At 37.7% G+C, this 27,446-nt stretch overlaps 3 protein-coding genes across 3 annotated transcripts; 2 read left to right on the plus strand and 1 right to left on the minus strand.

Annotated features, from left to right (window-relative positions):
• Nucleotides 1-692: 692 nt before the first annotated feature.
• LOC122976265 (vascular cell adhesion protein 1-like) lies at nt 693-15,189 on the minus strand. Its single transcript, XM_044344671.1, has 9 exons — nt 15,119-15,189; nt 14,412-14,533; nt 10,041-10,267; nt 6,610-6,710; nt 5,788-5,863; nt 4,517-4,655; nt 4,099-4,428; nt 1,043-1,264; nt 693-828 (listed from the first exon to the last, which is right to left on the minus strand). The coding sequence occupies exons 1-9, from the start codon at nt 15,187-15,189 to the stop codon at nt 752-754; spliced, it is 1,365 nt and encodes a 454-aa protein (XP_044200606.1). The 3' UTR covers nt 693-751.
• Nucleotides 15,190-15,520: 331 nt separating this feature from the next.
• LOC122976278 (caspase b-like) lies at nt 15,521-16,494 on the plus strand. Its single transcript, XM_044344692.1, has 2 exons — nt 15,521-16,245; nt 16,349-16,494. Exons 1-2 carry the CDS (start codon nt 15,981-15,983, stop codon nt 16,492-16,494), a joined length of 411 nt encoding a protein of 136 aa, XP_044200627.1. The 5' UTR covers nt 15,521-15,980.
• Nucleotides 16,495-21,812: 5,318 nt separating this feature from the next.
• Nucleotides 21,813-26,937, plus strand: LOC122979844 (pyrin-like). Its single transcript, XM_044347610.1, has 3 exons — nt 21,813-22,013; nt 24,723-24,996; nt 25,104-26,937. The coding sequence occupies exons 2-3, from the start codon at nt 24,732-24,734 to the stop codon at nt 25,265-25,267; spliced, it is 429 nt and encodes a 142-aa protein (XP_044203545.1). The 5' UTR covers nt 21,813-22,013; nt 24,723-24,731; the 3' UTR covers nt 25,268-26,937.
• Nucleotides 26,938-27,446: the final 509 nt, after the last annotated feature.

Genomic DNA, 27,446 nt, shown 5'->3' on the forward strand with positions numbered 1-27,446 from the left:
GACATGATTGAGGTTTATATTGAACATATCTGTAAATGTACAAAACATTTCAAGGCAGTTTAAAGTCTTAAGCAAGAAAGTATTTCTTTTGGACACATGATAGTTTGACATTTTATGTACAGGAGACAGCACGTAACCTAAGTGGAACAAGACTTGTAGTGCTTTGCATTGTTAAAAGTGTAGACGGCACACTCTGCAGACATTACAGAAAGTTGAACACATTCACACAGAAAAGAAAACTAACCTCGATTGTTGGGCAAAAGGTTCAAACAGTTCATAGATATTCTTAAAAAAAAAAAAAAGGATGAGGAATGCGGATTACTGGATTGTACATGACCAGCAGGTAAAATTCTTTCTAGAGCAGCTTTCAGTCTGGTGATTTTTTACCTTTTGAGCAGATTATATGGAGACACAATTTCAACATAGTGTATATAAGAAAATGTACCTGGGCAAAAGCTCTCGAAAATGGAACTTTATGTACTTTATCTGCCTTTTCATCTTCCCTCAAAAAAAGAGATATTGTAATCTCAATGGGAGTCATCTGGTTAAATAAAGGCTTAATAATAATAATTCTGTGGAGATTGCATTGTTTTGTTGAGTGAGGATGTACAAAATGACAATAATGCATAAATGATCCATTTAGACACAAGAAGAGAGACACAAAGCAAAAAGTCTTCCCTGACAAACATTCCTCACAGGAGGTGGAACAGTTCATCCAAACAGCAACGAGAGAAGAATCACAAATCATTTTTCAGGTTTTACAGCAAGTTAATATCTGAATAAGCAGGACAGCCAACAGGAAATGCCTATTAAAGCAGTTTGCAGTTCCTAGAAAAAGAGGAGACAAATGAATTTCATCAATACTGGATCTTGAAACATCAGATAAAAAAAACAGCAACATTTCTCTCAAGCTTGGAAAGGAAGATTCACTAAAAGATGACAAGTTTAGACATTTGTAATCAAAAATTATCAATATGAAAAATGAAATTCATTGTGGAAATCCAACAACATTCATTTTATAATAATACAGATATAAACCTACCACTGCCAGTGAGGACCTCCACCTCCAATGTAATGTTTTTCTGTCCTTCTATCATGACGGTGTAATTCCCAGCATGCTGTCTGCTTGAATGAGTGGGCAGGGACACTACCTGCCCATCTTTGAACCAAGTGACTGATGGCTTAGGGTTTCCGCTCACCTCACAGCTGAGGCTCTCCCCCTCTTGCACCTGCAATTTTGGAAGACAAAGGAGCTGTGGAACAACTGAGAGAGAGGAAAAAGAGACAGTTAATGAAGAAGAAAGGTTGGTATGTTTTAATACGTCCAGGAGAGAGAGAGACTGAAAAATAATAATTCTTAAGTAAAAATGTTAGCCTTTAAAGGGGACATATTATGCTTTTTGTGATTTTCTGTTATTTATATACTGTTATGATGTTGGTTATCTATGCTTAATGGTCAAAGTTCCGAAACTTGAGGTTAACGTATGTGGAAATGCTCCCTGAAAGTCAAAAGCCAGGGCTTCAACCTGCTCTGAACACCTTATTGGCAACATTTTTTCCTACCTTGCCAATGATGCCCATAAACAACTGTTTGTACCATAGCCGTTGTTGCTAAGGTTGTTGCTAAGGTTTCTCCGTGTGTTGTTTGCATTGTCCACTCACATATTTCAGATCGGATTCTGGCTCGAACGTGTACAGATGTGTTTAAGAAGTTGACATTTTGAGTAAAGAAGAAGAAAAAGTGCTTAAATCCTACTACTATAGTTTGCTGCAGAACCACTGGAAGTCTGTTGAGGGGCAGCTTCCAAGAGCTGGCCAATCAGAACATAGTGGGCTCCTCAGGAGTGGGGGCGTTAAACAGACAGGAGCTAAACCAGCCTCCTTCAGACAGAGGCTGAGCTGAGGGGCTGCATAAAGGCTCAGTATGGCTTAAATAAGGAGTTTTTAACTGTAGGGGAGAACTGGGTAAACAGAGCCACCCCCTTTATCTTGGTAACCATAAACAAAAGTAATGATGTGATCACAAATTAAGAAAGTATAATTCACGTTACTCAATCCATCTTGGACTCAAGCACATGGAGAGAGAGGTCAGCAAAACAGAGCAAAAAAAAAGATTTTTGTCATGCCAAGTGAATTCATCATGTTACTAAAATCATCAGTCTTGTATCTTAATTAAAAAAAGATAAGTTTTGGACATTATTACATGTTAATTTAAGTCAGTGTAAGCTACAAAACAAGGTCCTAAACTGAGCATAACTGTGGATCTGAACCACTGTGTGAAACAGTTTTGTCAAAATGGAGGTTGTGGGGTAAAACGTGCCAGTGACATTGGGGCAAGTTGAGTCAAAGGCTCAATTTACCCCCAAAAATATTTTCTGATATTCTAGAGACTAGAGACCCTGTTCATGTTAATGTTTGATCACTGTTACAAGTGCTACAATGTTGATGAATAAATACCTAATTGTTGATTGATGTTAAGTTTAAGCCACACACAAACATGCTGTACATACAGACGGGCAAATTAAAGGAAAAGATATAAGACATAAAGTGTCTTAGTAAGGTGTTGGGCCACCAGAACAACATCAATACACCTTGGCATTGATTCTACAAGTCTCTGAACTCTACTGGAGGGAAGAACACCATTAATCCAAAAGATATTCCCTCATTTGGTGTTTTGATGGTGGCGGTGGAGAACACTGTCCAACACATTGGTTCAAAATCTCCCATAGGTGTTCAAATAGGTTGAGATCTGGTGACTGTGAAGGCCATAGAATATGATTCACATCATTTTCATACTCATCAAACCATTCAGTGACCCCTCGTGCCCTGTGAATACAGGCATTGTCATTGAAATGGAAACATATACACAGACTTTATGATCTGCTTCCCGTATAAAAATGTTCCTAACAGGTACTATCAAAGATGAGGTATGGGACTCGGTCACTGTAACTTTAGGGGGAATGTCCAGGGAGGAAAGGCAGATAAGGATTTGGCCTTGAACTCTTAATTCTAAGCAGAGCCCGAAAGAAACTCCCTTGAGATACGGTGAATTAATTAAAAATAACTGTTAGGGTGATGAATATGGGATGATTGTGATGCATGTGGCTGTATATGCAAGTACTAACCCTGAGCTTCATTCAATATCTCTTCAGCCTAGCAAACTGGGAGATCTGGACTTGCAAATACGTATTCTGGATATTGCAATAAAACTCTGAGAGACAACTTGCTCTCTGTGAATTCATCTTAAATTTCCACTACAGTCATCCTGGAAGAAACAACTCCCATCAAGGTAGAAATGTTTGATCATAGGATAAAGGTGATCACTCAGGACAACTTTGCATTGATTAGCAGTGATCCTTCCCTCTGGGGGTACAAGTGGACCCAAACCATGCCAGCAAAATGCCCACTACAGCATAACAGAGCCACCAGATCCCCTCACTGTAGGGGTCAAGCATTCAGACCTGGACCAGTTTTTTCCTTTAATTTGTCACCTGTCTGTATACACAAAAGCACATTTACACACATATTATTTCTGTGGCAAACACACAAATCTCACAGTTTAATCTTTACTGAAAGTGTTTAGGTGACATGTTGAACAACAAGACACAAACATATGATTTTACTGGAAAGTATGAGTTTTTGCCTTTGTTCAATTGATGGCATTAATAAAGTTAAAAATTTGTTTGATTTTGTGTAATTTTTATATCAGTATTTAATGGTAACACTACTTACTCATTGAGCGCTCAATTTACCCCATCCCCATGCTCATTTTACCCCTACCTTCGGGTAAGTTGTGCCATAGGACTAACTTTTTTGATGGGTCATTGTTCTAAAACCATAATAATTAGATAACTTGTTTTAATTTCCATGAGTACACAACAACCTGAGGTATATATATTAACTATTATTTGAAACAAATACACTTTCATTTTGCAGTAAAATCATCAAATGTAAAAAGTGGCTCATGTCACCCCGTTCTCCCCTATATCATACAAATATATTCCAGTGGAGCCCCAGATTAAAAATAGACCTGTAAATGTGCATAATATGTCCCATTTAAACATAATAAATGTAAGAGCATGTTATTGTTTCACTCACAGTGGACCTCTGCAGTGATGTTTTGTGACGTCACCACTGGAGGAGGCTGTGGTCCTTCAGCTCCCAGGTCTAGCTTAGCTTCACACCAATACTGGACTCCATCATCGTCTTTACTGGGGATAATGTCCAGAGTGAAGATCTCAGTCACTGGTTTTTTCTCTGGGTTGTTGGACTGTAGTCTGCGCAGTTCTGTCTGTCCTCTGTAGAAGGTCACATTGGCATTTCCAACAGGAGCAACATCCAGAACTATACACTCCAGAGTGTACTGATGACCCTCAATCATTGGCCCAGTATGATTTGCAATACTGATGGACACACTGTCCGGAGGCTCTGTGGACAGGACAACAAATAAACCATAAAGAAATAGATTGATGCATTTTCTAACATGTCAGCAAAACAAAAAAAGTTTTCAACTCACTGTAGACTATCACAGAGAGATTAAGGTGGCACCCCGGTCCCATATTAGACATTGCACAGCACATAGGCTCGATGTTCCAGTCAGTAGTGCTGTTCACACTCCAAACCAGAAATGTCTCCACAGTGGGAGAAGGTGGTTCCTGGAGTTGCAAAAGGTCACAATTTCAAAATGCTATTTAACTGGTGACTGCAATAAATTGATAGTATATGGGTGGTACTAGTTTATGTATACCTATACAATATAATGCAATCCAATACAAAACAGTCCTGCAACAAATCTGTGTCTAAGTTTACAATGTCAAGTTTTTGTTGACACTTTTAAAGAGATGTTGCTTAATTTTGGTAATTTCTGAAGCTGAAGTGTCGCCGCCACGATGTCTCCCAGTCAGTAATTACAACTTGGAGGTTGACGTGAATGCTATTTCAGCCCGCTCTCATTCCCAACTCTTCACATATCGAAGCTTGGTGCAAACCATGATCTTTCCCTAACCGAGTGGTTTTTGTGCCTAAACCTAACCAGAGCTTAACCAACGCGTTGTCACACACTAAAGGGGTACCCCATGTGTTAAAAAGTGATGTCAGGGGAATGACTGCAGCATAATGCCTCATACCTGGGCTGATTGGTCCCAGGCTATTTTAAGCTGATTTCTTATTCTCTCCTTCTCTCACCATCATCACCACCAACTACCCTTTTGGTTTGCTTTCTCTTTTTGTTTCTGGCTTCACAACATCACACCCCCAAACAACACTGCAAACACCACTACAGCTATTTTTTAAATCTCCCTCATATATGTAAATATGGGAGAACATTATAAACTCCTCAATATAATGTAGTACAGTACCTGACCACAGATAACTTTGGCTTGAAAAGTTAAAGTGGGATTGAATTAGTACGTTCCTGAAACACACTAGCCATGCTAGCGGCTCTGTGAGGCTGTCCTCAGGCACAGGGGTGCTAATGTCAACATGCTAATGCTCACAATGACAAATTGATGTTTATCATGTTTTCCATCTTAGTTTAGTGTGTTAGCATGCTAACATTTGCTAGTAGCACTAAACACAAAGTGCAGCTGAGGCTTATGGGAATGTCATTAGTTTTGCAGGTATTAGGTCCTAATGCAAAGTATTATGTTATGTAGGTAAGTAAAGTACAAATTAAAAGTTTGACCTGATGATGGCAGCGGATCACCAAAGTTAGCAATTCACCTAAAAGTGACATTTCATTCAAAACCACCAGTGTGAAGTCTTATATCGAAGAGCACTAATACTTACCAGTGGTACTTGCCATGACAGAAAACTAAAATCTTTTCCTGATACAGAGCAGTTAGCTGTGACCGGATCTCCAAATCTGTGAAAGGAGAGTTTACACTCAGTTAGTTGTCATTTACACAGACACAGCAGAAAAACAAGCTTCCCAAATGGGTTGGTGGTAACACAAAGAAAAAAGGATGGAAGTCATTCAATGCAGACAAGTGAGAAAAGCACTGAAGGATGAGTATCAGATGGGTTTCAACCAGAGTAGCCTTTTTCTGTTTGTTTGTTTGTCTTGCCTTTTAGTGTATTTGTGCACAAATTGAACAAATACAATTTTTTCTTACTTTTCTACATCTAATGGCTCCCTTTCTTTTTTGTCACTAGTTTAAGCTGGTATATGCTGCTAAACAGGCACAGATAGCTCTCAGAGTAGAAGAGAGGTGGTAAAATGGGGCTGGAAAACGGTCAACCTGAAGTATATTCTAGTAGCTTCTCAACATGGGCCAATGAGTCCAGTGTTCTCAAAGTAACATGTCTGAGCAACTTCAGATATCCTTTCCCCACTGCTCAACATTGGAGCGGTGATTCCCAACCTGAGGTCAAGACCCCCATAGTGGATCACAAGACAAATCTAAGGCGTCATGAGGTGACTGACAGAACAAGAAAGCACAAAAAATATATTCCAGTTTCACCAAATTATTTTCTGAGACATTCCTTTAATCTTTTGTCTTTTGAATTACTGGATAATTTAACATCACTCTTCGGTTGAAGTGATCACATTTTTTTGGAGGGAATAATAAGAATAAGCACGTCCTTCCAACTACAGTATTCCTGCCATACCTGACCACACGGGTGGAGGGTGATATCGTCAGAGAGCAGCTGCTCTTTTCTGTTGTCTCTGGAGAGTTGCTGCTGACGGGAGGGAAGGCGGGTGGTGTACTCTGAGAAGGAGACTTTAGAGATGATATAATTGCTGGAAAGGGAGAGGGAGGTAAAATTTGCGATGGAAGAGGTGGAGCGGGTGTGTACATGGAAACAGAGGATGAGGTAGCTGAGGTCATAGGTGTGGTCAAGGAGCAGGAGAGGAAAAAAGACACAATGAGTCACGTATGCTGTATACGTAAACATATAAACAAATATATCTGAATAGGTCTTAAGGGTCCCTGGAAATCATTGTGCATTAGATGAGTTTCACTACAGTAATGATCAGAACGGACACTAAACGTTATTTTTCTCAAAGAATACACATTTTCTAACAAAACATTTTCTTCTATTTCATCTTTTAAATATAAACACTGAAACCCTTTGACCAAAAACATTCTTCAGAAATTGATTTGATTATGTACATTTTAAATAATTACATACACACATTGTAAATTGTGAAGCTGTTTTTTTTTTTTGTCTGTGCCTTCCAGGATTGCAAGCAATGCTAATATTAAAAAAGCTGACAAACTAATTTAGATTAAAAGTTCACATATGATGATAAAATAAAAAAGCCATACATTTTGTTTTTTAAACTGAAACTCTTTTATATTCCCTATTGGAAATCAAAAGAGCTGAACTAAATCCACAAAGGTAAACGTATGCTAGTACATATTAAAGTATTTGTAATCTTAAATTGTTTCGATTCAATTCTATTATATTAATTAATATGCTATGTATGGGTCTGATGTCAGTGATTTTACAGGAGTCCAAATGCAGCATAATTTTAAAACTGGTTAGATTTATTCATTAAAGCTGCAGTGCAGGACTTTTGTCTCCCCCTTCTGGCAGTGAGAGTAATTACAAAAACACAGTCAACACATGCTTATGTCATAGGCTCCACTGTAGCTTACTCCGTCGCTATTGTTTTGGCTGTAAATCGGTGGATCAATTGTTTTGAGCATCACACAACCCCCACGAAATGATTCATTTCATTATCAGCGTTTGATCAGGTCGGTCCGATAACGTATGGAAAGTCTAGAAGAGCCGCACAATTAAATTATGTTATGCTCCTTCAAGTTAGAAGAGGGCTAACTGGAAGTTAGCTGCCCAACTGGTGGAAGTCTCTAGTGCACATACTCTGCCCATAAAGCATGTGTAGTATGAATTCAACTGGCCAGCGCGGGAATGTCAAACCCAATACCAGATTAAAAACTCTTTATACTGTGATATACAGAGAGATTTACGTGGCTGTGATTGTGTGAACTCGTTTGGCAAGGGCTTGAATGTAACGGACGTTTATTTTTATGTAAAAGACCTGCACTTCAGGTTTAAACCAGCGTCATATGAGACAATGCTATTAAAAAGAAGCACAAAAAAGAGAATTATAAAATAATAATTTAATCTGTACATTTATGTTTTAATTTAGTTAAAAATGAACAAAACAAGGTATTTGCTTTATTCTCAAGGTACTTAGTTTCTAGCTTTACTAGTTATATGTGGGTATAATTTTGTTATTGTGCTTTTGGTTTTGTATTTGGAAAGAAAAAAACATTCAGTGACTCAAATACAATGATTTATCTCTTTATTTGTTTATCTTGGTGCTGTATGAACTAATGAGTCATTTTCTCTGTCCTTACATAATACAGGCAGGGGTCAATTGGATTTTGCTATCTTGTGAAATAATACTGTTTTTAGCTGATCTATTGTGAACCATTGTTTCATAGCGCACTGAATACACCCAGTGTGTTCCTCTGAGGAAGGAAGGACACCCTGCCCAAGTCAAAAGAACTCGCTCCTCTTTTCTATGACTATTGTTCCACTGAATCCTGAGGTTGTTCTCCTGCCTATCAGATGATCTCACTCTCAGTAGCTCGTTAGTGTGTGTGTGTCTACATGTGTCTGTGTGTGTTGTCTCGGCATATCAGCTGAATGGCAGAATGTATTATTATGTTTCCCACATTCTTCTCTGCAAAATCACAGTTCATTAAAGGAAAAGGCTGGCGATTTTTTACATTTTTCTAATTGTCTACAATTCCCAACAATGAATTGATAAGTATTATGTGTGTGTCCAAATTATTCCTTCGCTACAAAGATTACGGTCACGTTAATTTGGCTCCGAAGACTAATAACAGCAATCATGTTTTCAGACTCCGGAGAGTAGTTCCATGTAAGGCAGACGCCCCTGCACATGTGCGAGAAAGCGGTTCCGTTTACAGAGCTTCACTAGCTTGTTGTGCTACATATCACAACTTCTTGACTTTGTACTGAGGTTCTCTGAGAAATTTGCAATGTAGCACAAAGAACTACTCTCCAGAAACTGAAAGCATGATCACTGTTATTAGTCTTTGGAGCCGTTTCTAAACAAACTAACGTGACCATAATCTTCGTGGTGAAGGAACGTGTCACTCAGTGCAGCATTGTGGCTCACTAACATGTTTTAAATAGTTTTTGGACAATAACGGAGGTCTACAGCACAGAGGAATAAGATATATCAGACTTTGGATGCACACACAATACTTATAAGTAGGATCAATTCATTGTTGGTTCGGCTCTGCACATGAGATTTGTTGACAAGAGGAAAAACATAGAAAATCACCAGCCATATCCTTTAAGACCTAATACACTCTTTCTCTATCTATCAATCCTTCTCTAGCTCTTTCTCTCTAAAATAAATTGAATTAAAAAAAATATTTCAAATAAGTAATCTTCTAGTCACTTATATGTTTATTAAAGCCTCATTGCTTTGGATAATTGAATAAATGTAAATATAATGTAAGACAAACTGCCAGGTTATGTCTGTACAGCTTAATACAGCAGGTGACACAAACCACAACAAATCTGTTAAAAATCAAAGTTAAATGTCATGATGATGTCACACGAATCTCAATCGAACTTTCATGAGCCCCATTTTTTTTCTGATTCAGCCATTTTATTATTTATCAGTTACGACACACACATATTAATTAAATGCCTTTATGTGCTGTATTTACTTTTGAGAACATTCATGGTTCCTAAAGTGAGTTAGTTTTATTTCTTAATTGAAACATGCAAGAAGTAAAAATCAGTCTTTGGATGACCTGCTCACAACTTATTGACACACATAACCTGTGACAAAGGACTATAAAATAAAAAAAATAATCATTTTACTGTGATGGACAAAAGTGTGACCACAAACTTATACCATTTTACTACTTTAGATAACCAGTCTACATGATCCAAGCCTGCCTCTTAAGTAGTATATGAATGTTATTTCTAGGAAACTGTTTCCACATCAAGCAGATTTGTTTGTTAGTGTTGAGTCTCAGCGTATCTGCCCAGAGCACTCATCTAGCTGTCATGTCACTCACCTGAGTCAAACAGGCAAAACAGCAGAAGCGTGATTGGCCATCCAGAAGTACACATCCTTCATCAGTTTCCCTGGCTCCAAATACTGGCTGCTGATATATGACGTCTCTCTCAAACACCAGTCGCTGGCTGTCTGATGCTGGCAGTGACACGGTCTGAGACTTCTGAGAAAACACTGGATACTTCAGGTTTTTATGGGTGTGTGAGTTCTGCTTATATGTGTCTGAAGCTGATGATCAGGCGATTCCTTTGCTTTGGCCTCTGAAACCCACCATGGGCGTTCTCTGTTTGCATATCAAAAGAGGAAGGAAGGGAGGGTCAAGAATAATGCAGGGTAGTGCGGCAGCACAGAGGGCAAGAACAACTGAGGGTGTGTATGTGTGCCACACACACACACCCACACACACATACATATCAGGTCATGGTCACTTTTGGGGACATTACATAGACTTACATTAATTTCCTGGAGACTTGCCCTCATCCTAACCATAACCACTACTTGCCCAACCCTAATCCTTACCCTTACCTTACCCTTACACTAACCTTAACCACTGAATAAGCTTTTTCCTTGTTGGGGACATGGCTTTTGTTGGCCCAATTGGACAAGCTGTCCCTAATTAACTGGTCCTAAGTCTGAAATTTGTCCCCAAATGTAGCCTTTAACAGACTCACTCACACACACACACACACACACACACACACACACACACATTTCATTTTAGAACTAAAACTATCTATTAGCCTATTTCACACAAAAACAAAACAGCAGGGATTGATACACCTAGTTTTGGGGAATGGGTAGGAAATTGTGATGGGAGGAGTCACACACACGATGTATATAATGACAGCATTTGTGGAAATGTCTATGTTTCTCAGTGTTACTCACTTCTACTATACTGCTACAAAACATTCATGTGTCATTGGTGTCCAGTTAAAGCCATGTACTATAGCTCCATATGTTGTGATTTAGTGAGTTTTAAGATAAACTGAAGGATTAGATGCTCTTTCATGTGTTCCTCTACATTTCAAATTCCTCTACATTTCAGGGCAAAACAACATCTAACAAAACCAAGAGTCTACAGCCATTTCAAATTTGCAATGAATGGCAAATGCTTTGTTGCCTGTTGAAACTGTTCAGGTCGAGCGTTTATATTCTTGTATTCCTCTTATGCCCCTTTTGATCCCAAAATAGAGTTCTTGGTTTTCAAAGGGAATTATTAAAGCTGCTATAATCAATATTCTCTCTCATAGTGACAAACCCACTGAACTATCGGTTCCTCTCTGCTCTACAGAGCATTTCAGTGTCTCTCATCTCTCATTAGTGTCATTTTCAGATGCATCAAGCAGCTGTGGTCAGTGAAAAAAATTGAATAAACCTCCTGTAAACTACCTGCCAAGCAAACACAAAGTTAGTGACTTGCTGGTGAATATAGTGATATTTAGCTCTGTAGACCAAAAACAGAGCTAAGAGGAGAGTGAACATTGGACAGGTGGACACAAACATAACTTCAAATTCATGTTAATTTTGCTCCCTATCTGCTGGTTGTGTAGGCAACTGTTAGTTGACATGTTTGCCCATGGACTGCCTATGTGCTTGCTGTACCATCTTTGTAGGGTGATGTCAGTGTTTATAGCATGTTGCACTGCCCCCTAGTGGTCAAAAATGATTACACTCAATGTTTCAGTTTGCATGGTTATGTTTGTTAACATTATAACCCTTATTTAATCAGGTAGTCTCACTGAGAACAAGATCTCTTTTGGAAGAGAGACCTGAGTACATCAGAGGAAATAATAAGAGAGATATGACACACAACAAAACACAGCCAGTCACATACAAAGACATACAAACAGCATCAGAAATGATCACCAATATCTATTAAATGGTCCAATATTAAAAATTTAAAAGAAAAAATGTTTAAATTCATCCAGTGGGGTGAGACTTTCAATTTTTAATGTCCTTTGTAATTCATTTATATTCCATTTATCAGCATCCAGCACAACTCTGCAGTTCTGTGATGATGTCTGAAGAATGTTTAAAGCAGACTGAAATCTAAATGTGGCTTGACTTGAAGAAGAGCCATGTGCATACAAGATTGCATCATCTGAATAAAAATTTATTTTAAAAGTATGTCTTGGAGTAATAATATATTTACACTGTAAATAATAATGGGCCAAGCACAGAACCTTGTGGTACACCCCATGGTTATTAAAAAAGAGGGTTTTTTTAGATTATCAGTACAGATCATCTGGGTTCTGTCAGACAAATATGCATGAAACCACTTCTAAGCATAATCATCCAAACTAAGACAGCGTATCTTGTTTAGTAAAATGCAGTGGTTAACAGTATCAAAAGCCTTGAAGAAGTCAACAAATAGTGCAGCGCAGTGTGTAAGTATAGTGGCTGAGATTGTACCATGTCCTTGCCTAAATCCTGACTGCTGTAGCTGGAGGGTACAGTTTTAAGGCGTTAGATAAGTGCATAGCTCTAACCAGAGATTACATTGTGGGGTGAGATTAAATTGGACGATAATTGCTCATGTTGTCAGTGGAACATCCTTTATGAAGTGGAATAATCTAAGCAGAGGAATCTCACAAGTGATGATTGGTAGATTAAATATATGTGCAATGCAGGTGGCGATTATATGGCCACTAAGTTCTGAATGGAGTATGTCTATCAGAAACCTTAGAAAACATGTTAGAAACGTGAAGAGAAGCTAAATCAGGGTGTAATAAGGTTAATGAAGGTTCTATGTTTGGGTGAATTGTAAAGATCAGACAGGACCCTCTACAGAAAAATGTCTAAAATGACTTTTAGTGATACTCCTGCCTTTACGTTAATTCTACGTACACAACAATCGGCAGAATATTGCAAGAAAAATTAAAACATTTTAATTAATACAGACAGGTTACTCAAAATGCAAATGGGGAATAAGAGACTGAGTATTGTATTGAAATAGTTAAAAGGAGGGAGTATTTCTAATGTGATCTGGGATTTTATTCCAAATTTCTAGTGAATTTCAAGAAAAAGGATCTTAAGCCATGACTATTGTTAAACGCTGGTATGGGGTTCAGTTCATTTTGTGATGTGTTTGGTCTTATGGAGTTATATCTTGGCAAAATAGAAGATAATGGAAAAGTGAGAACATGACAATATACTAGTTAGTACAGATTAATACCCATAAATGCTGTATAAGTATGGAAATTTAATATTTTAGCTGTGAAAAGACTCCACAGTAATGTGTTCAGGTATAAAGGTTAATATGAATTGTATAAGCTCTAGCTATTGGTTCAAAAAGGTTTATGGTGGTAAGAGATGAAATAGATTAAGGCTCAATAACCACCAGAACTTAATTAATCACAGCTCTTAAAATGTCCTGTTGATAAACTAATCCTAATTCATGTCTCCTCTTCCTCCAGTTCAGTGATCAGAGATGTTGGTTCAACTGCTCTCGGGCTGTAAACTGGTGGCCAAGGGCTGTCTGAAGAGCTACTGATGATAACTGTGAGTAAAATGATAGAAAGCTATGGTGAATAAATGGCTGTGAATGTGACTGTTGAGATCTATGGAACTTTGTCTGTGCCTGCCTGCGTCTGTTGCCTCCTCCGAGAGGTCATTCTCCACACTTAACGTGGTTAAGGAGCACCATGATGCAAAAAAGACTGACACCCTTATTATTTAACAGTTGCTGCATGCCCATCATAACATTATGAACAGGTTTGACATCAAGTCTTTGATGAAAACTTTTGTAGAGAGCACAGCAAAACACAAGGTCACCTTTGGCACCTTCAATTAAAGGTAGTCCATAATTTTCATATAGTTTGTTGTTGATGTATTGTTATTATTTTGGACTATGAATGATCGTTGTATTTAACTGTGGGTGATAGCAAACCATAACAAACTTCAAATATAAAAAAATAAACATGCTTTGTGCTTTTCTGTCTTCTCCCATATGTTTTCAATACATAGTCACAGATCTACTGTCTGCTATACCCTGCAATGCCCAAAAAGGAAAGCATTTGGGTCACTGTTTGTGGTTTGGGTGCTTTAATTATTACTTCAATTTGTCAGGGAGCAATATATCTATCTTCACCAATTAGTCTTCTGATAAGATATTCTACATCTTGACAACAAAAGCTATAATTTGTCGTTACTTACTTTGTGACCTCCTTCTGCTAGTCCTTTTAGCACTGCTATTGAGTCTTTTTCACACTGTTCTCTTGATGAACTACAGATTAGCAAACACACATTGTATCAGTGTGCTTTCAATGATTATGTGCTGCAAATCTTGGAGCAAATTCTGTTAAATATGGAAAATGGACTCTCACAGCAACCCTGTGGCATCCTAGTGTAGGTATACTACTATTCTGCTTACCTCTCTTACTGGGCCCGTTGGTTTTGGTCAACAGATGCCCTGTCCGGTCCTCAGCAGCCTCCGACACTCTCCTGGCACGGCTCACTATATGTTGTGGAAAATCTTCAGATGGGCCAATAAATCTTCAGGTCACCCACAACTTAGTATTAAACTCAAAACCTATTAGAGAAAGACTCAAAGAAATACACTGGAAGCTGGTAGAGTTCAATGTGAATAGGTTTACTCTGCATTAAGAGCAATACAAAACAAACCGAGGCCTTGATCCCGGGATAAAGAACCTAATGAAAAATCATAAAACATTAAATTATATACCTCTCACAACCCCTCCTAATGTGGAGCTTATTTGCTAAACCCCACCTTGCTTGATCTTAACACTTTGGTAATAATCCAGACATGACTCATCTCAGAAAACAATGGTGTCTCACACTTCTCTAACATGTATCAATTGTACTTGGCATCTTCGCATTTCTACCGATACACATGACCTAGTGGCCTTCGTTCATCACACACAGAAAATTAAAATGTGACATTACTGATCCTCCCCTTCCGTATTCCTTTGGGAACTATCTCTTATTGGCGTAAATCTTATCTTTGCACATTTACTGGCCTATTCATGGAAAGGCAGTTTTCCACCACATTCCCCCCTTTGCGACTTTACAGTCGCATCAAAATATTTTCTCTACCTGCAATGATGGAGTCAGTCATACCGTAGAGCAACAAAGCTCCAAACTGGGATCTGCTGCTCCTGTGGTGAGATGACCATAAATATGGCTATCATCCCGAGTGGGTCCAGTCACTACAGTGCATGGCACTGGAAACCTCTCCTCCCTGTTTGGCGGGGAGTGAGTAAAAGCCACAGCTTGCCTACACCTCCCTGAACTGAGTCGTGAGAACAAACCTCTGTCTAGCTGTATGAGGGAAATCTGTCACAATTCCGTATTCAACTAATTCAGTGACATATCCATATCTTAAATGATTTACATTATAAAACCATAACATAATATAATATCATAATAAAAGAATCACATTGTTGCCCTAAGCCGATGAACAACTTGTTACGTTAAGTTTGATTACAGCAGCAGGACGGAGACCAGACGTCTCACTCTGCTACTTTTTGCTGTGACTCTGTTGCTGCTGCAGACGCTCCCGGAGCAGACAGTAATTTAGTATTGATAACATGCTTGATACTTTACAAATCTATTGAAAAAAGCAAAACTACGGTATGGGCGGTGGGCAAGTAGGCTAATGTAATCCGTGTATGTCCCAACACCGTGTAACACCGGTAACATCGACCACCGCGGCAAGCCTAGCGACTAACACTCCAAAATCCAAATATATTTAACTTACCATCACATAAGACCAAGAAAAACAGCACATCCTCACAAATTACAAGCTGGAACTAGGGATTGTTTTTCATTTTTGCTTGAAAAATGTATCAAAGTTGCCAATTATTCTTCATCTAATGAATTAAGCGTATTTCCCAAAATGTCAAACCAATCCCTTAACATTGAAAGCTCGTCTGAAAACTGAAAATTAATTTCCCCTCTTCTACCTCCTCAGTGAGCAGAAATGCCGGTTCCACAGCTGCTCCTTGAGATTCTGGAAGATCTGCGTGATGATGATTTCAAAAAGTTTAAGTTTTACCTTACAACTCACGTCTTGGACAGCTGCAGACCAATTCCTAAGTCCCGTCTAGAGAAAGCATCCTGGACGGACACTGTGACTGAAATGATACAGACCTACAGTGATGAGTCGTCTGTGAACATCACTGTTGAGATCCTGAAGAAAATATACAACAACAATGCTGCAGAGAAGTTAAAGGAAACATACGCAGGTACAGTAGATGATGACTTTGTTAAATTCACTGATGAGTCAAAGTTGCATCTTTTCACATGTCTCACTGTTTAACTGTATCTGTGTTTTTTTCTCAACTGCAGAGGAAAGAGCAGCTACACCCTCCACTTCCTCCTCTGCTTTGGCACCTCCTGTTGCTGCTCCTGCTGCAACTTCTGCTCAGAGTGGAATGTTCATCATCAATGGAAGTGTGACCATCTTGAAGCCTACACAGTTTCATTCTCCTTGATTTACCTTACAAACTTTGAGAAATGCCTGAGAAAAAGCCCCCAAATAGTCCGCTGTTGATGAGGAATACATTACTGTCAATGTCCTGACAGAAATGTTAGAACAGAAAAAAGTTTTCTTTAAAGACATGATTAATCTCCAGGAAAAAAAAAAACAAACTTCAAAATGTTTCTACAACTTATTCATGGAGAAAATAGACAAGCAAGTTGACAACCTCGTAAGATGTCACGGAATACAAACGGAGCCTGGACTACACACAAACTCAGGTGGATGATCGGAAAAAGACCAGCGACAAGATTGCAACAAAGTGCAGATATACACACAGAGACAGGTACGGTACGTGAAATTGCACTATCACTGGATGGGAAAATTGACTATCTTGAGGGGGAGTCAAAAAAGAACAAGATTATTGTTGACAGTGTCATGGCAGTTTTGCAATTCCACTTTGACAAAGAGGAACGAGACAAAAATCTCTTACAGTATTGTCATACTTTATTAATGCTCAGGGAATGGTACACAGCACAAAGTTAGTTTGTGGTATGCACACAGATGGAAAACTGTCTACACCTTTTATACCTTGGAACTCTTCCCTCTTGTCAAGGCTGCTTCTTCCAGTAAACATCCTTATCAGGTTTTGTTCCTATCTAAGGTACTGTGGCAGTCTTGCTACCCTCTGAGGCACCATTTTAGCCTCAACCTTTCTAAACAGTTAACAGTTAGCAAATTCTCTGCTCACACTCCCAAAGACTTAGATATCTTTGGTCACATTCCATGAACCCTTCTGTTACACTGATAGTCCTGATCAAACATAATGGTAATTAAATATGATTACATGTGCAGTAACTGTATTCAAACGTGCAATAAATATATTCAGACTTGATTATATATGTAATATGTGTAATTTCCCTCACAATCCCCCTCTTTTGATAATTCTTAACCGTAAAAATGAACACTCAAGGAATAGGGGAACCCCACTCTGTCAGGGGCTTGATCAAGAATGTATTCATGTCAGTCAATATGTGTAGCATTAACACGGCCTTAAACAATACAACTGGGACAATAATTGCAAGGACTAAGATGATAAGACAACATGTTGTTCCCCTGAGACCACAGCCTGTCACCCTGAAAGGATGCCATTGCCTGTTGTTAGGCATTGTTCTCACAATATTACGAATCAATTGTGTTAAACCAAAAATGTTCTTATCTGTTGCCCCTTGTGAAGTCTCTTTCTTCTCTCTAGTTTGTAGCAACTGTTGGCTTTCTGCAGGTTTTTAAACCACAACGAAAGCTGTCATCTCTTCCCTGGCATGTAGCATCCTTTGGCCCTCTATTCACCTTATTTTGGAATGCAGGGTTAAAGGTTAAACCCACCATTGGGGATAAACAGATAAACAAGCTGTGAGTAACATTACTGCTAGTGAGGAGGACATTGTTGCAAATTTATTATCCATGCCATTTTCGAGATTAAGGAATTAATCTGTAAAGGAAGATCTTCACCAGAGCTTAATTTGGTGCAGATGAGGGAAGTGGGGTCAGAGGGCCAAAGTTTAAGAGTCATGGTTCACTACTGAAGCCAGCAATGCTCAAGCTGCTCAGGACAGATCACAAACCCGTTTAAACTCAGGCTTGTTATGTTGTCCATTTTGGTGAAATCAATCAGCTTTTGCTTCAGCAGCATTCTTGTTTTTGTTCATTAAGTTTGTTTTAGAAAATGCTTGTGCTATGCTGTGATGCACTCTGACGCAGACATCAAGTGAACCCTTTTTGTGTTAAGAGTGTGTCATTAACAAATTCGTAATGTGTTTTTGTATTAAAGTATTGGTTGTTAAGCATTATCTTAATATGGGGGGTATCAGTGATATTGGCATGTTTACCCTGTAAAAGTACATTTCCAACCATGTTTAATGTCCAGCACTCCTGTGAAAACTAAAAGCCCCCCTGTTCAATTTGTTCTGGCTACGGGGCTGTTTCTCAACATTGTCAATCACTTCACGTTGTTGGTTTTATGCATGTTATCTTATAAATATGCAACTATAAGCCAGTGAATTAAAACTGTGCAATGCAAATTGCAATACTGAAGTAAAATTTTATATTAAAAAAACTCCTTCACATATATTGTCTATCTCAATTACAATGAATTAATCTCTGCTAGATTACATTTAACAATGGAAGTGCCATTCATTTTTGTGATAGTTATAATTTATGTAAAAAGTCCACTATACTAAAGACTAGGGTGGCATAAATCATGCTTATGTAGGAAAAATTGAAAGTACTGAGTATTGAAAGTAAACTGTTAGTACACTTCTGTGTAGTACACTGTGTACACTACGTTTTGAATGGGCGCAGTGACTTCCTGGTGTCTCTGCTGGTTGAATGGCAACCTCAGTGTGATGACAAGACTCCAGGAAGTCACTGCTCCTGGATAAGAAACAGACCAACACATATCCCCCTGTAAAACACAGAAACACAGTATGGACAGATACAGAAGTTGTATCGATTTTCTCATTAAACTCTCAGCAACAAAGCAAATGAACCTATTTCCCAAAATGTCAAACCAATCCCTAAACATTGAAAGCTCACCTGAAAGCTAATTTCCCCTCTTCTACCTCTTCAGTGAGCAGAAATGTGTGCCAAAGGAAAGGGCTGTCTGATGACAAGGTAAAGTGGTGAAAATATTTTAAATATAGTGTACACTTAAACTGATACTGATTTTTTTAGGGGGCTGAAATACATTTTGCTGCTGCCCCTCTGTACAACCACGACTTGACATTTTTCTACAGCAGTACATAGCTTAGATTCTGTCTATCTGAAAGATACTCCTGCCTACTTCTCCAAACTGGGGGTGTGCTGATCCAAATCTACTGCAGGTAATACACTGACTACAGATAAGTACTTCATACAACCTCACTTCAAAAATCTGAACAATCCCTTTAAGGTTAAGGAAACATGTGGGATAAAGTTACTTCTTCCTTAAAGTTAGGTGACCCTCGTCATCATGGCTACAATAATTACCATGGGGTTAAGGTTAGGGGATGATTGTAGTTATGTTTTTTGGAATATTTTTGTTTGCTAAATGTGTCCATGTATTACAACTTCTTGATTACTATGATCTTTCACATCATATCTTCTTGTTGTCTGGACAACCATTCACATCTGATGTTTTTTAAGTCTTAAAGAATAAGTTTAATAATGACCATGACCGATATGACATCAAGTATGGCAGAATAGAAGTTTCCTTTCACAGCTGTCATTATAATATTTTCAATGAAAGTTCATTTCAATTGTCAATTTAATGATGTGTAGCTTTAAAGGCCTTAAACAAAGTGAAATATCTAATAGTTTTTCAATTTTGTCAACATTTCTATGATTTAAAGACACGTCTATGAGTAAATTATTGTAGATTGTAGTTATGTTCTTCACTAATCATATTTTTTATCTGAATGCTAATTGTGTCTTTTATGAAATTTAACACATCAAAACAATGAGACTGCACTGAAAAATACAGGGGAGGGAGAAGATGCCCCCGGAGCATTTTTCCCCAAACCATTAGGGATCATGTGCACAGGAAGGGGGGTGTTGAAGGTGCTGTAGCACCCTGTGTTTTCAAAGGGTGGAACACAATGTGTAAATAGTTGGCTATTTTACCATAAATTATGGGCTACCTGCACATTTGTTTTAAAGTTTGAGCAGCATATGACAAGGTGCCTGTCAGAAAATATATGAAAAAAAGATTGTTAAAATGTATGAATTTAATGAATTCCACATCAGGTCAAAGTGTAAGGGTCGGGGTCAGTTAACAGAGATTTTACAGTAATACAGTAGCTAAACAGTTGATTTTATTAGGGGACTGCAACCACAAACACAGGAACTTCTGAGAGAGATTGAAATATTTATGGAACTTTTTCTGTGCCTGCCTGTGTCTGTCACCTCCTCCGAGAGGTCATTCTCCACATTTAACGGAGCAATATGATGCAAAACGGCCTGACACCTTTATTTTTTTTTTACAGTTGCTGCATGTCCATCATGACATTATGAACAGGTTTGACATCAAGTCTTTGATGAAAACCTTTGTAGAGAGCACAGAAAAACACAAGATCACCTCTGGCACCTTCAATTAAAGGTAGTCCATAATTCTGGTATAGTTTATTATTGATGTATTGTTATTATTGTGGACTATGAATGATCGTTGTATTTAATTGTGGGTGGTAGCAAACCATAACAAATTTCAAATATCCATAAATAATAGGTGAATGGGCCTTGTAGTTGTTTAGTGAGTAACTATTAGTAAAAATAATATGAAAAATGGAACTGAACTTGATTAACTGGGGAAGAAAATTGACAAAGAGCTTAACATAACAGGGATGTATGTACAGCGGATGTGCCTTTAAAGGACCAGATTGTACAATTTAGTGGCATCTAGTGGAACAGACTTGGGAGAAATGGAATATAATATTCATAAGTATGTTTTAATTAGTATATAATCACCTGAAAATAAGAATTGTTGTGTTTTCGTTATCTTAGAATGAGCCCTTTATATCTACATAGGGAGCCAGTCCTCTTCCACAGAGCCCGCCATGTTGCACCACTGTGTTTCTACAGTAGCCCAGAACAGACAAACCAAACACTGGCTCTAGAGAGGGTCTTTCATGTTTTTCACTGCCACCGTAAGTTCTCCTACACACTTGGAAGGGGAGGGGCATTCAGTTGGTTGCAATCTGCAACTTCACCACTAGATGCCACTAAATCTTACATACTGGTCCTTTAATATTAAATTGTGGTGTTTGTGGTCACTTATTTGTTTCATTTTTTTGACGGTCACTTAGGTTGTCAACAGGGAGTGAAAGTGACCTGTAACTTGTGTTATTGCAAATGGATGGAAGGAAAGCGTGTAAGCACATGCACATACATGACATTGTATGTGCATGTCAATTTTAATCAATTTTATATTTTGCATCAAACTAATGAATAGTTCCTCACATGAATTTCCTAACTGTTACTGAAATGCTTTTCTGTGTTTGCCTTTGTTAAAACACACAGATCCTTTAAAACCAGTGAGGAAAAATTAGATCAACTTACCTTAAAATCTGTTTATGTGCAAAATTCCAAAACAAAAGAAAGCAAGATGGACATTTACAAATGGAAGCTTTTACTAAATATTGTCAACGTTACTGGTGGGCACAGGATGAGTGGGTGGGCGTCTTTCCCAATAACATGGTATTTATTCATTCATTCATTCATTCATTCATTCATTCAGTCATTCATTCATTCATTCATTCATTCATTCATTTAGGATGTTTTGTTCTTTCATAGGTAACTTTTTTGTAAGACAAAGGAACAAACGTCACTCTGACTCTAGTTTCTTTCCACTTGAACATTAACTCATGTCTCGTCTGTCTGCTGCTGCTGCGCTCTGAACTTACGCAAAACTTCCTGTAACTTGCTGAAAACGAAACTAGAAAGTTTCGCCCCTTTCTGTGCATTATCGTATGTAACTGGTGTCCGTGGGCTGTTGTTGACACGGTAAGTTCTTTTTAATTATATCTAACGCTCATTAAAACGCAGTTTCTGGCACGTTGGTTTTGCGACGGTGCAGCCATCCTGGTGCAACACTTATTGGTCAAATTACAAATGTAAAGTTACAGAAATGTGTTTACATCGAACCCGGCGGCGCCTGGTCGTGTTGTCGAGGCCTGTTAGTAGTGGTTGTTTTCAGATGTACATCACTGTATTAATATATCGTGTGAAAAGTGTTTTTACGCACAGCGCGCCGTCACACACATCTGGCATTTTGAAAAGTTGACTGGTGATCGATGGGCTCCTGGATTTTTAACTTTTGTGCCTTCGTGCAGTAAACCTACCGAGAGAATCCTGTAGGCTATGTATTTATTTCAATCAGTGTTCATTTCTTAATCAAACTGTTTACGGAGTGAAAATGAAATTATTTCGGTCTCGTTTGTTAATTTGTCTGTCTGTTAGTTGGCAGAATATCTCCAAACATGTAAACAGATGTTAATAAAATGTGGAAGTTTAGACCATGGACCAAACGTGGATCCAGATCCAGATGTGAATCCATTCGTGTTTTGAAGGATTTCTGTAATAGCTTAGAAACTGTAGTCATTCGCTTTATTAATTTTAATAAACAATTGACTAAAGCTTTAAAAATGAATCATGAGTAAACAAAAAGTAGGTCAATATGATCTGGGTTGCCAGGTTGTAGCTCTTTAATTCATCATGAAGTCAGCTGTAATGAGCTGTTTGACCACATCTGGACCAGTATCCTTTTTCTTTTCATTAACAGTTTATTAGCTAACATTCACAGCTACAGACTTGATTAGGGCTGCAACTAACAGTTATTTTCATTATCGATTAATATGATGATTTGTTTTATCTATAAAATGTCAGAAAATAGCTTCAGTGTCCTACAGCCCAGAGTGATGCTATCAAAATGCTTGTTTTGGCTGACTAACACTCTAAAAGCCAAATATATTTAATTTACTATCACATAAGACCAAGAAAACCAGAAAATCCTCACAAATGACAGACTGGAACTGGGGAATGTTTTTCATTTTTACTTGAAAAATGCATCAAAGTCATCAATTATTCTTCTAGTGAATCAATTGACTAATTGTTGATGGATTAAGAACACTTTATTAATGATGAATTATACATTTAGATCTGTAAATAACCTACTATGTTTGCTTATTATAGAAGTAATAGAGAGAAACCTGGTACCCTTATTAATGACTTTAATAACACTTATAACTCCAGACTTTATGACTTATTTTATCATGATAAACTCACTATATATGACTCATGCAGCCCTTTTCCAGAACTTAAGTGGTTGAAGAGTCAGTTGGAGAAGGAGGGGTGTCCCTGGTTAATTCAACAGTCTAAAAAAGATCAGTGTTATGCTGAAGGAGGATTTTCCACAACCTGGCAACCCCAAAGTTGGCCTTATTAAACTGATCTGTAAAACATCAGTAAATGATTCATTAAACATGAATAAAGCCATTATTTGCAATATATAACCCCTTTACAAAAGGTGACTTATGAAAGTGTCACTACATTTCTTAACGTTGTGAAACGGGACATTTTTCATCATTTTTGTGATTTTTTTTCATGATTTACAGAATAAATCTGGCACATGTACCCTGTGATCACTAATTGAATGCCGAACCAGATTAAGATGCAGACTGAAAAAAATCTTAACATGATTTATTTTAATTTGTTGGTTTTTATATTTACATGTGTGTTTATTACCAACATTTAAAGAGTGAAATATTTTTTAGAGCTGTAACAATTAGTCAAAAAAGTCCAAAAATGTTTTGGTTTCATATTCACAAATTTGAGAATGTGCTGCTTTTCCTTGTCTTAATTACAGAAAATTTAATATGTTTGATATTTGATATTAAGTCATTTGATGATGTCATTGTGGACTCTAGGAAGTTGTGATGGACATTTTTCTCTGTTTGTTGTTTTATAGACCAAACCAATTAATTGATTAATCAAAAGAATAACCAGAAGATTAATCAGTAATGAAAATAATCATAAGTCACTGTTTGTTATTATAACACCAGTAATGAATCATAACTCTGATGTGGAATCACTGATTTCCATCATACTGTGTTTGCTGAGGATTAGATGGTTTTCTTTCTAGTGTGTCAGAATTTAAACTTTTTCTGTCATGTGTGTTTGTTGCCAGCAAGAAATGACACAAAGTGGTTTGAAATTTTGGGAAATTATTTGCTTTGCTGCCCAGAGTTAGATGACAAGATCCAACTTAGGATAAAACCTACTGCTAGCCTGCTCTGGCCAAATGTAACAAAAACAGTCAAAGTCAAACTCACTAATTAACAAGTTATATCTTGTTTGTTTAATTTGTACAATGATTGAGGTGTAAAAATGTCAAGTTATGGTTGTACAGAAGGTTATGTGCCAGACTACGTCCTTAGCAGGCGTGATGACTTCCTGGTGTCTCTACTGGTTGAATGGCAACCTTACTGTGATGACAAGACTCCAGGAAGTCACTGCTCCTGGCCAAGAAACAGACCAGCACATATCCCCCTGTAAAACACAGAAACACAGTATGGACAGATACAGAAGTCATATCAATTTTCTCATTAAACTCTCTGCAACGAAGCAAATGAGCCTATTTCCCAAAATGTCAAACCAATCCCTTAACATTGAAAGCTCGTCTGAAAACTAATTTCCCCTCTTTTACCTCCTCAGTGAGCAGAAATGCCGGTTCCACAGTTGCTCCTTGACACTCTGGAAGACCTGCGTGATAGTGATTTTAAAACGTTTAATTGGTACCTTAAGACTGATGTCTTGGACGGCTGCAAACGAATTCCTAGGTCCCACCTAGAGAATCCATCCCGGACGGACACTGTGGATAAAATGATAGAGCACTATGGTGAAGAGATGGCTGTGAACATCACTGTTAAGATCCTGGAGAGTATAGGAAACAAAAACGCTGCAGAGAAGTTAAAGAAAGCATACGCAGGTGCAGTAGATGGTGACTTTGTTAAATTCACTGATGAATCAAAGTTACATCTTTGTTTTCAGGTGTCTCTAACTGTTTAACTGTATCTGTATTTTTTTCAACTGCAGAGGGAACAGCAGCTACATCCTCCACCTCCTCCTCTGCTTTGGCACCTCCTGTTGCTGCTCCTGCTGCTCCTGTTGCAATGTCTGCTCATGATGGAAGTGTGATCATCGCCCCGACGATCATCGGTGGCACCTCTGGAACCTGGAATATAAATGTCAAAAAATAAACTCATGAAACAAACAAACCAAACCAGGAAGACTAGAAGGGAATACACCATGAGGTTGTGGTTCAGAGTGAAATATCTCAACTCTCAGATGGATTAATTTGTCATGAAATTTACAGCAGATAATTAAAGTCCTAAAAAGACACCTTATAATGATTTGGTGATCCTCTGACTTTTCCACTTATGCAACCATGAGGTTGACTGTTTAGTTCTTAATTGAATATATCCTCAAAGGATGAATTGCACTAACATTGATCTCCTGACTTCTGATAATCTGGTTAAAATTAAATTTTGTCGCGCTAATAAGCAAATGTTAGCATGATAACATGTTAAACCAACAAGGTGAATATGGTAAACATTCAACAAGTCCTCCAAATTAAACGACCAAATACATCTTTTGACCATGTGACTCCAGAACAACATATAGGAGCATTTTCTAATCTGGCGCCCCTTTCGGCAGCAGTCAGCAGGACATCATTTGTTTGTGTTTTCCAAAACCGTTACACATCACTGTTAAAAAATAATTATGTTTTATGATGTGACAACGCTGTGATTACGGTCGGGTTAGGCTTAGGCACAAAGACCACTTGGTTAGTTTTAGGTAAAGATCATGGTTTGGGTTCAAATGATCACTTTGTTAAGGTTAGAGAAACATGTGGGTTTAAGTTATTTAGTTATTTAGTTATTTATCGTCGTCATGGCTAAAATAATAACCGCGGGGTTAAGGTGAGGGGACAATCATAGTTACGTTTTTTTGGAAATGTGACACTTTTACTGTTTGCTAAATGTATCCAGGTAAAACTTTTTGATCACTATGATCTTTCACATCATATCTTCTTGTTGTCTTGACAACCATTCACATCTGGCCCTGTTTTTAAAGTCTTAAAGAATAAATTTAATGATGACCATGACCATTATAATGATATGACATCAAGTATGGCAGAATATAAATTTCCTTTCACAGCTGTCATCATAATATTTACAGTAACATCATGTCCCCTCTCAGAACATTTTAATGGGAATTTCACTACAAGTTTGCTACAAAATATCAAAACAAGCATTGTAACTATTTCAACAGTAGATATCTGGTTTCAAAATCGGGGTTTGATATGAAAATCTTAAGCATTATAACTCTAAAGTAGTAATAATGTTCTGTATATGTGTTTTGAACATATGATGTGTTTATCATTCCTTTGTCTTTCCTCAGTGTCTTTTGCATTTTGACTTGTCAAAGTAGGAAAAGCACAGATGTTACTAATAACATTAACGATGGTTCAGGTCTGCCATCATTGATATTATTATTTACACCTGTGATTTTCCTATTGTGACACATCAACATGTCCTCTGTGAAAAGGGACTGTCCATTATCTATAATTCACACCAGTTTGTCACTGCCCAGAAAACTGTTGATACTGGGATTTAAACAAACTTTTACTTTCAACATGTCAGTATGGTGCTTTGTCATCTTTACCTCACATCAGCAGGTGAAGCTGGAGCCACATCTGAGCAGCAAAACCTCAGGGGCTGATCTGATGGATTGTCATGAAATTTCAAACAGATATAAAGTCCTCAGAGAAAACATTATGATGATTTGGTTACTTTGGTTACTTTTCCTCTATCACCACCATGAGGTTGACTGTTTAGTTTTTTTATTAAATATTTTGATAACTATTGGATGGATTGCTGTGAAATTTGTTACACACATTCACGATTCTTAGAGGATGAATTGCACTAACACTGATCTCCTGACTTCTCATCATCTGGTTAAAATGAAATTTTGTCTCACTAATTAGTAAATGTTGGCATGCTAACATGCTAAACCAACAAGGGGAACGTGGTAAACGTTCAACAAGTCCTCCAAGTTAAACAAGGCCAAGTTCATTTCAATTGTTAATTTTAATGATGTGTAGCTTTAAAGGCCTTAAACAAAGTGAAATATCTAATAGTTTTTCAATTTTGTCAACATTTCTATGATTTAAAGACACGTCTGTGAGTAAATTATTGTAGATTGTAGTTATGTTCTTCACTAATCATATTTTTTATCTGAATGCTAATTGTGTCTTTTATTTAATTTTACACATCAAAACAATGAGACTGCACTGAAAAATACAGGGGAGGGAGAAGATGCCCCCAGAGCATTTTTCCCCAAACCATTAGGGATCATGTGCACAGGAAGGGGGGT

The sequence above is a fragment of the Thunnus albacares genome, chromosome 3, assembly GCF_914725855.1.
Source record: "Thunnus albacares chromosome 3, fThuAlb1.1, whole genome shotgun sequence".
Lineage (NCBI taxonomy): Eukaryota > Metazoa > Chordata > Actinopteri > Scombriformes > Scombridae > Thunnus > Thunnus albacares.

Bases quoted from the DNA above. Each gene is read 5' to 3' on its own strand.
- LOC122976265 (XM_044344671.1), bottom strand. From the start codon at position 15,189: ATGATAGCCATATTTATGGTCATCTCACCACAGGAGCAGCAGATCCCA. The intron at 10,268-14,411 runs GTAAGCAGAATA...CCTGATCATCAG, and splicing joins CAACGGGCCCAGTAAGAGAG to CTTCAGACACATATAAGCAG. The intron at 829-1,042 runs GTAGGTTTATAT...CTCTTTTTCTAG, and splicing joins GGAGGTCCTCACTGGCAGTG to GAACTGCAAACTGCTTTAAT.
- LOC122976278 (XM_044344692.1), top strand. From the start codon at position 15,981: ATGCCGGTTCCACAGCTGCTCCTTGAGATTCTGGAAGATCTGCGTGAT. The intron at 16,246-16,348 runs GTACAGTAGATG...TCTCAACTGCAG, and splicing joins GTTAAAGGAAACATACGCAG to AGGAAAGAGCAGCTACACCC.
- LOC122979844 (XM_044347610.1), top strand. From the start codon at position 24,732: ATGCCGGTTCCACAGTTGCTCCTTGACACTCTGGAAGACCTGCGTGAT. The intron at 24,997-25,103 runs GTGCAGTAGATG...TTTCAACTGCAG, and splicing joins GTTAAAGAAAGCATACGCAG to AGGGAACAGCAGCTACATCC.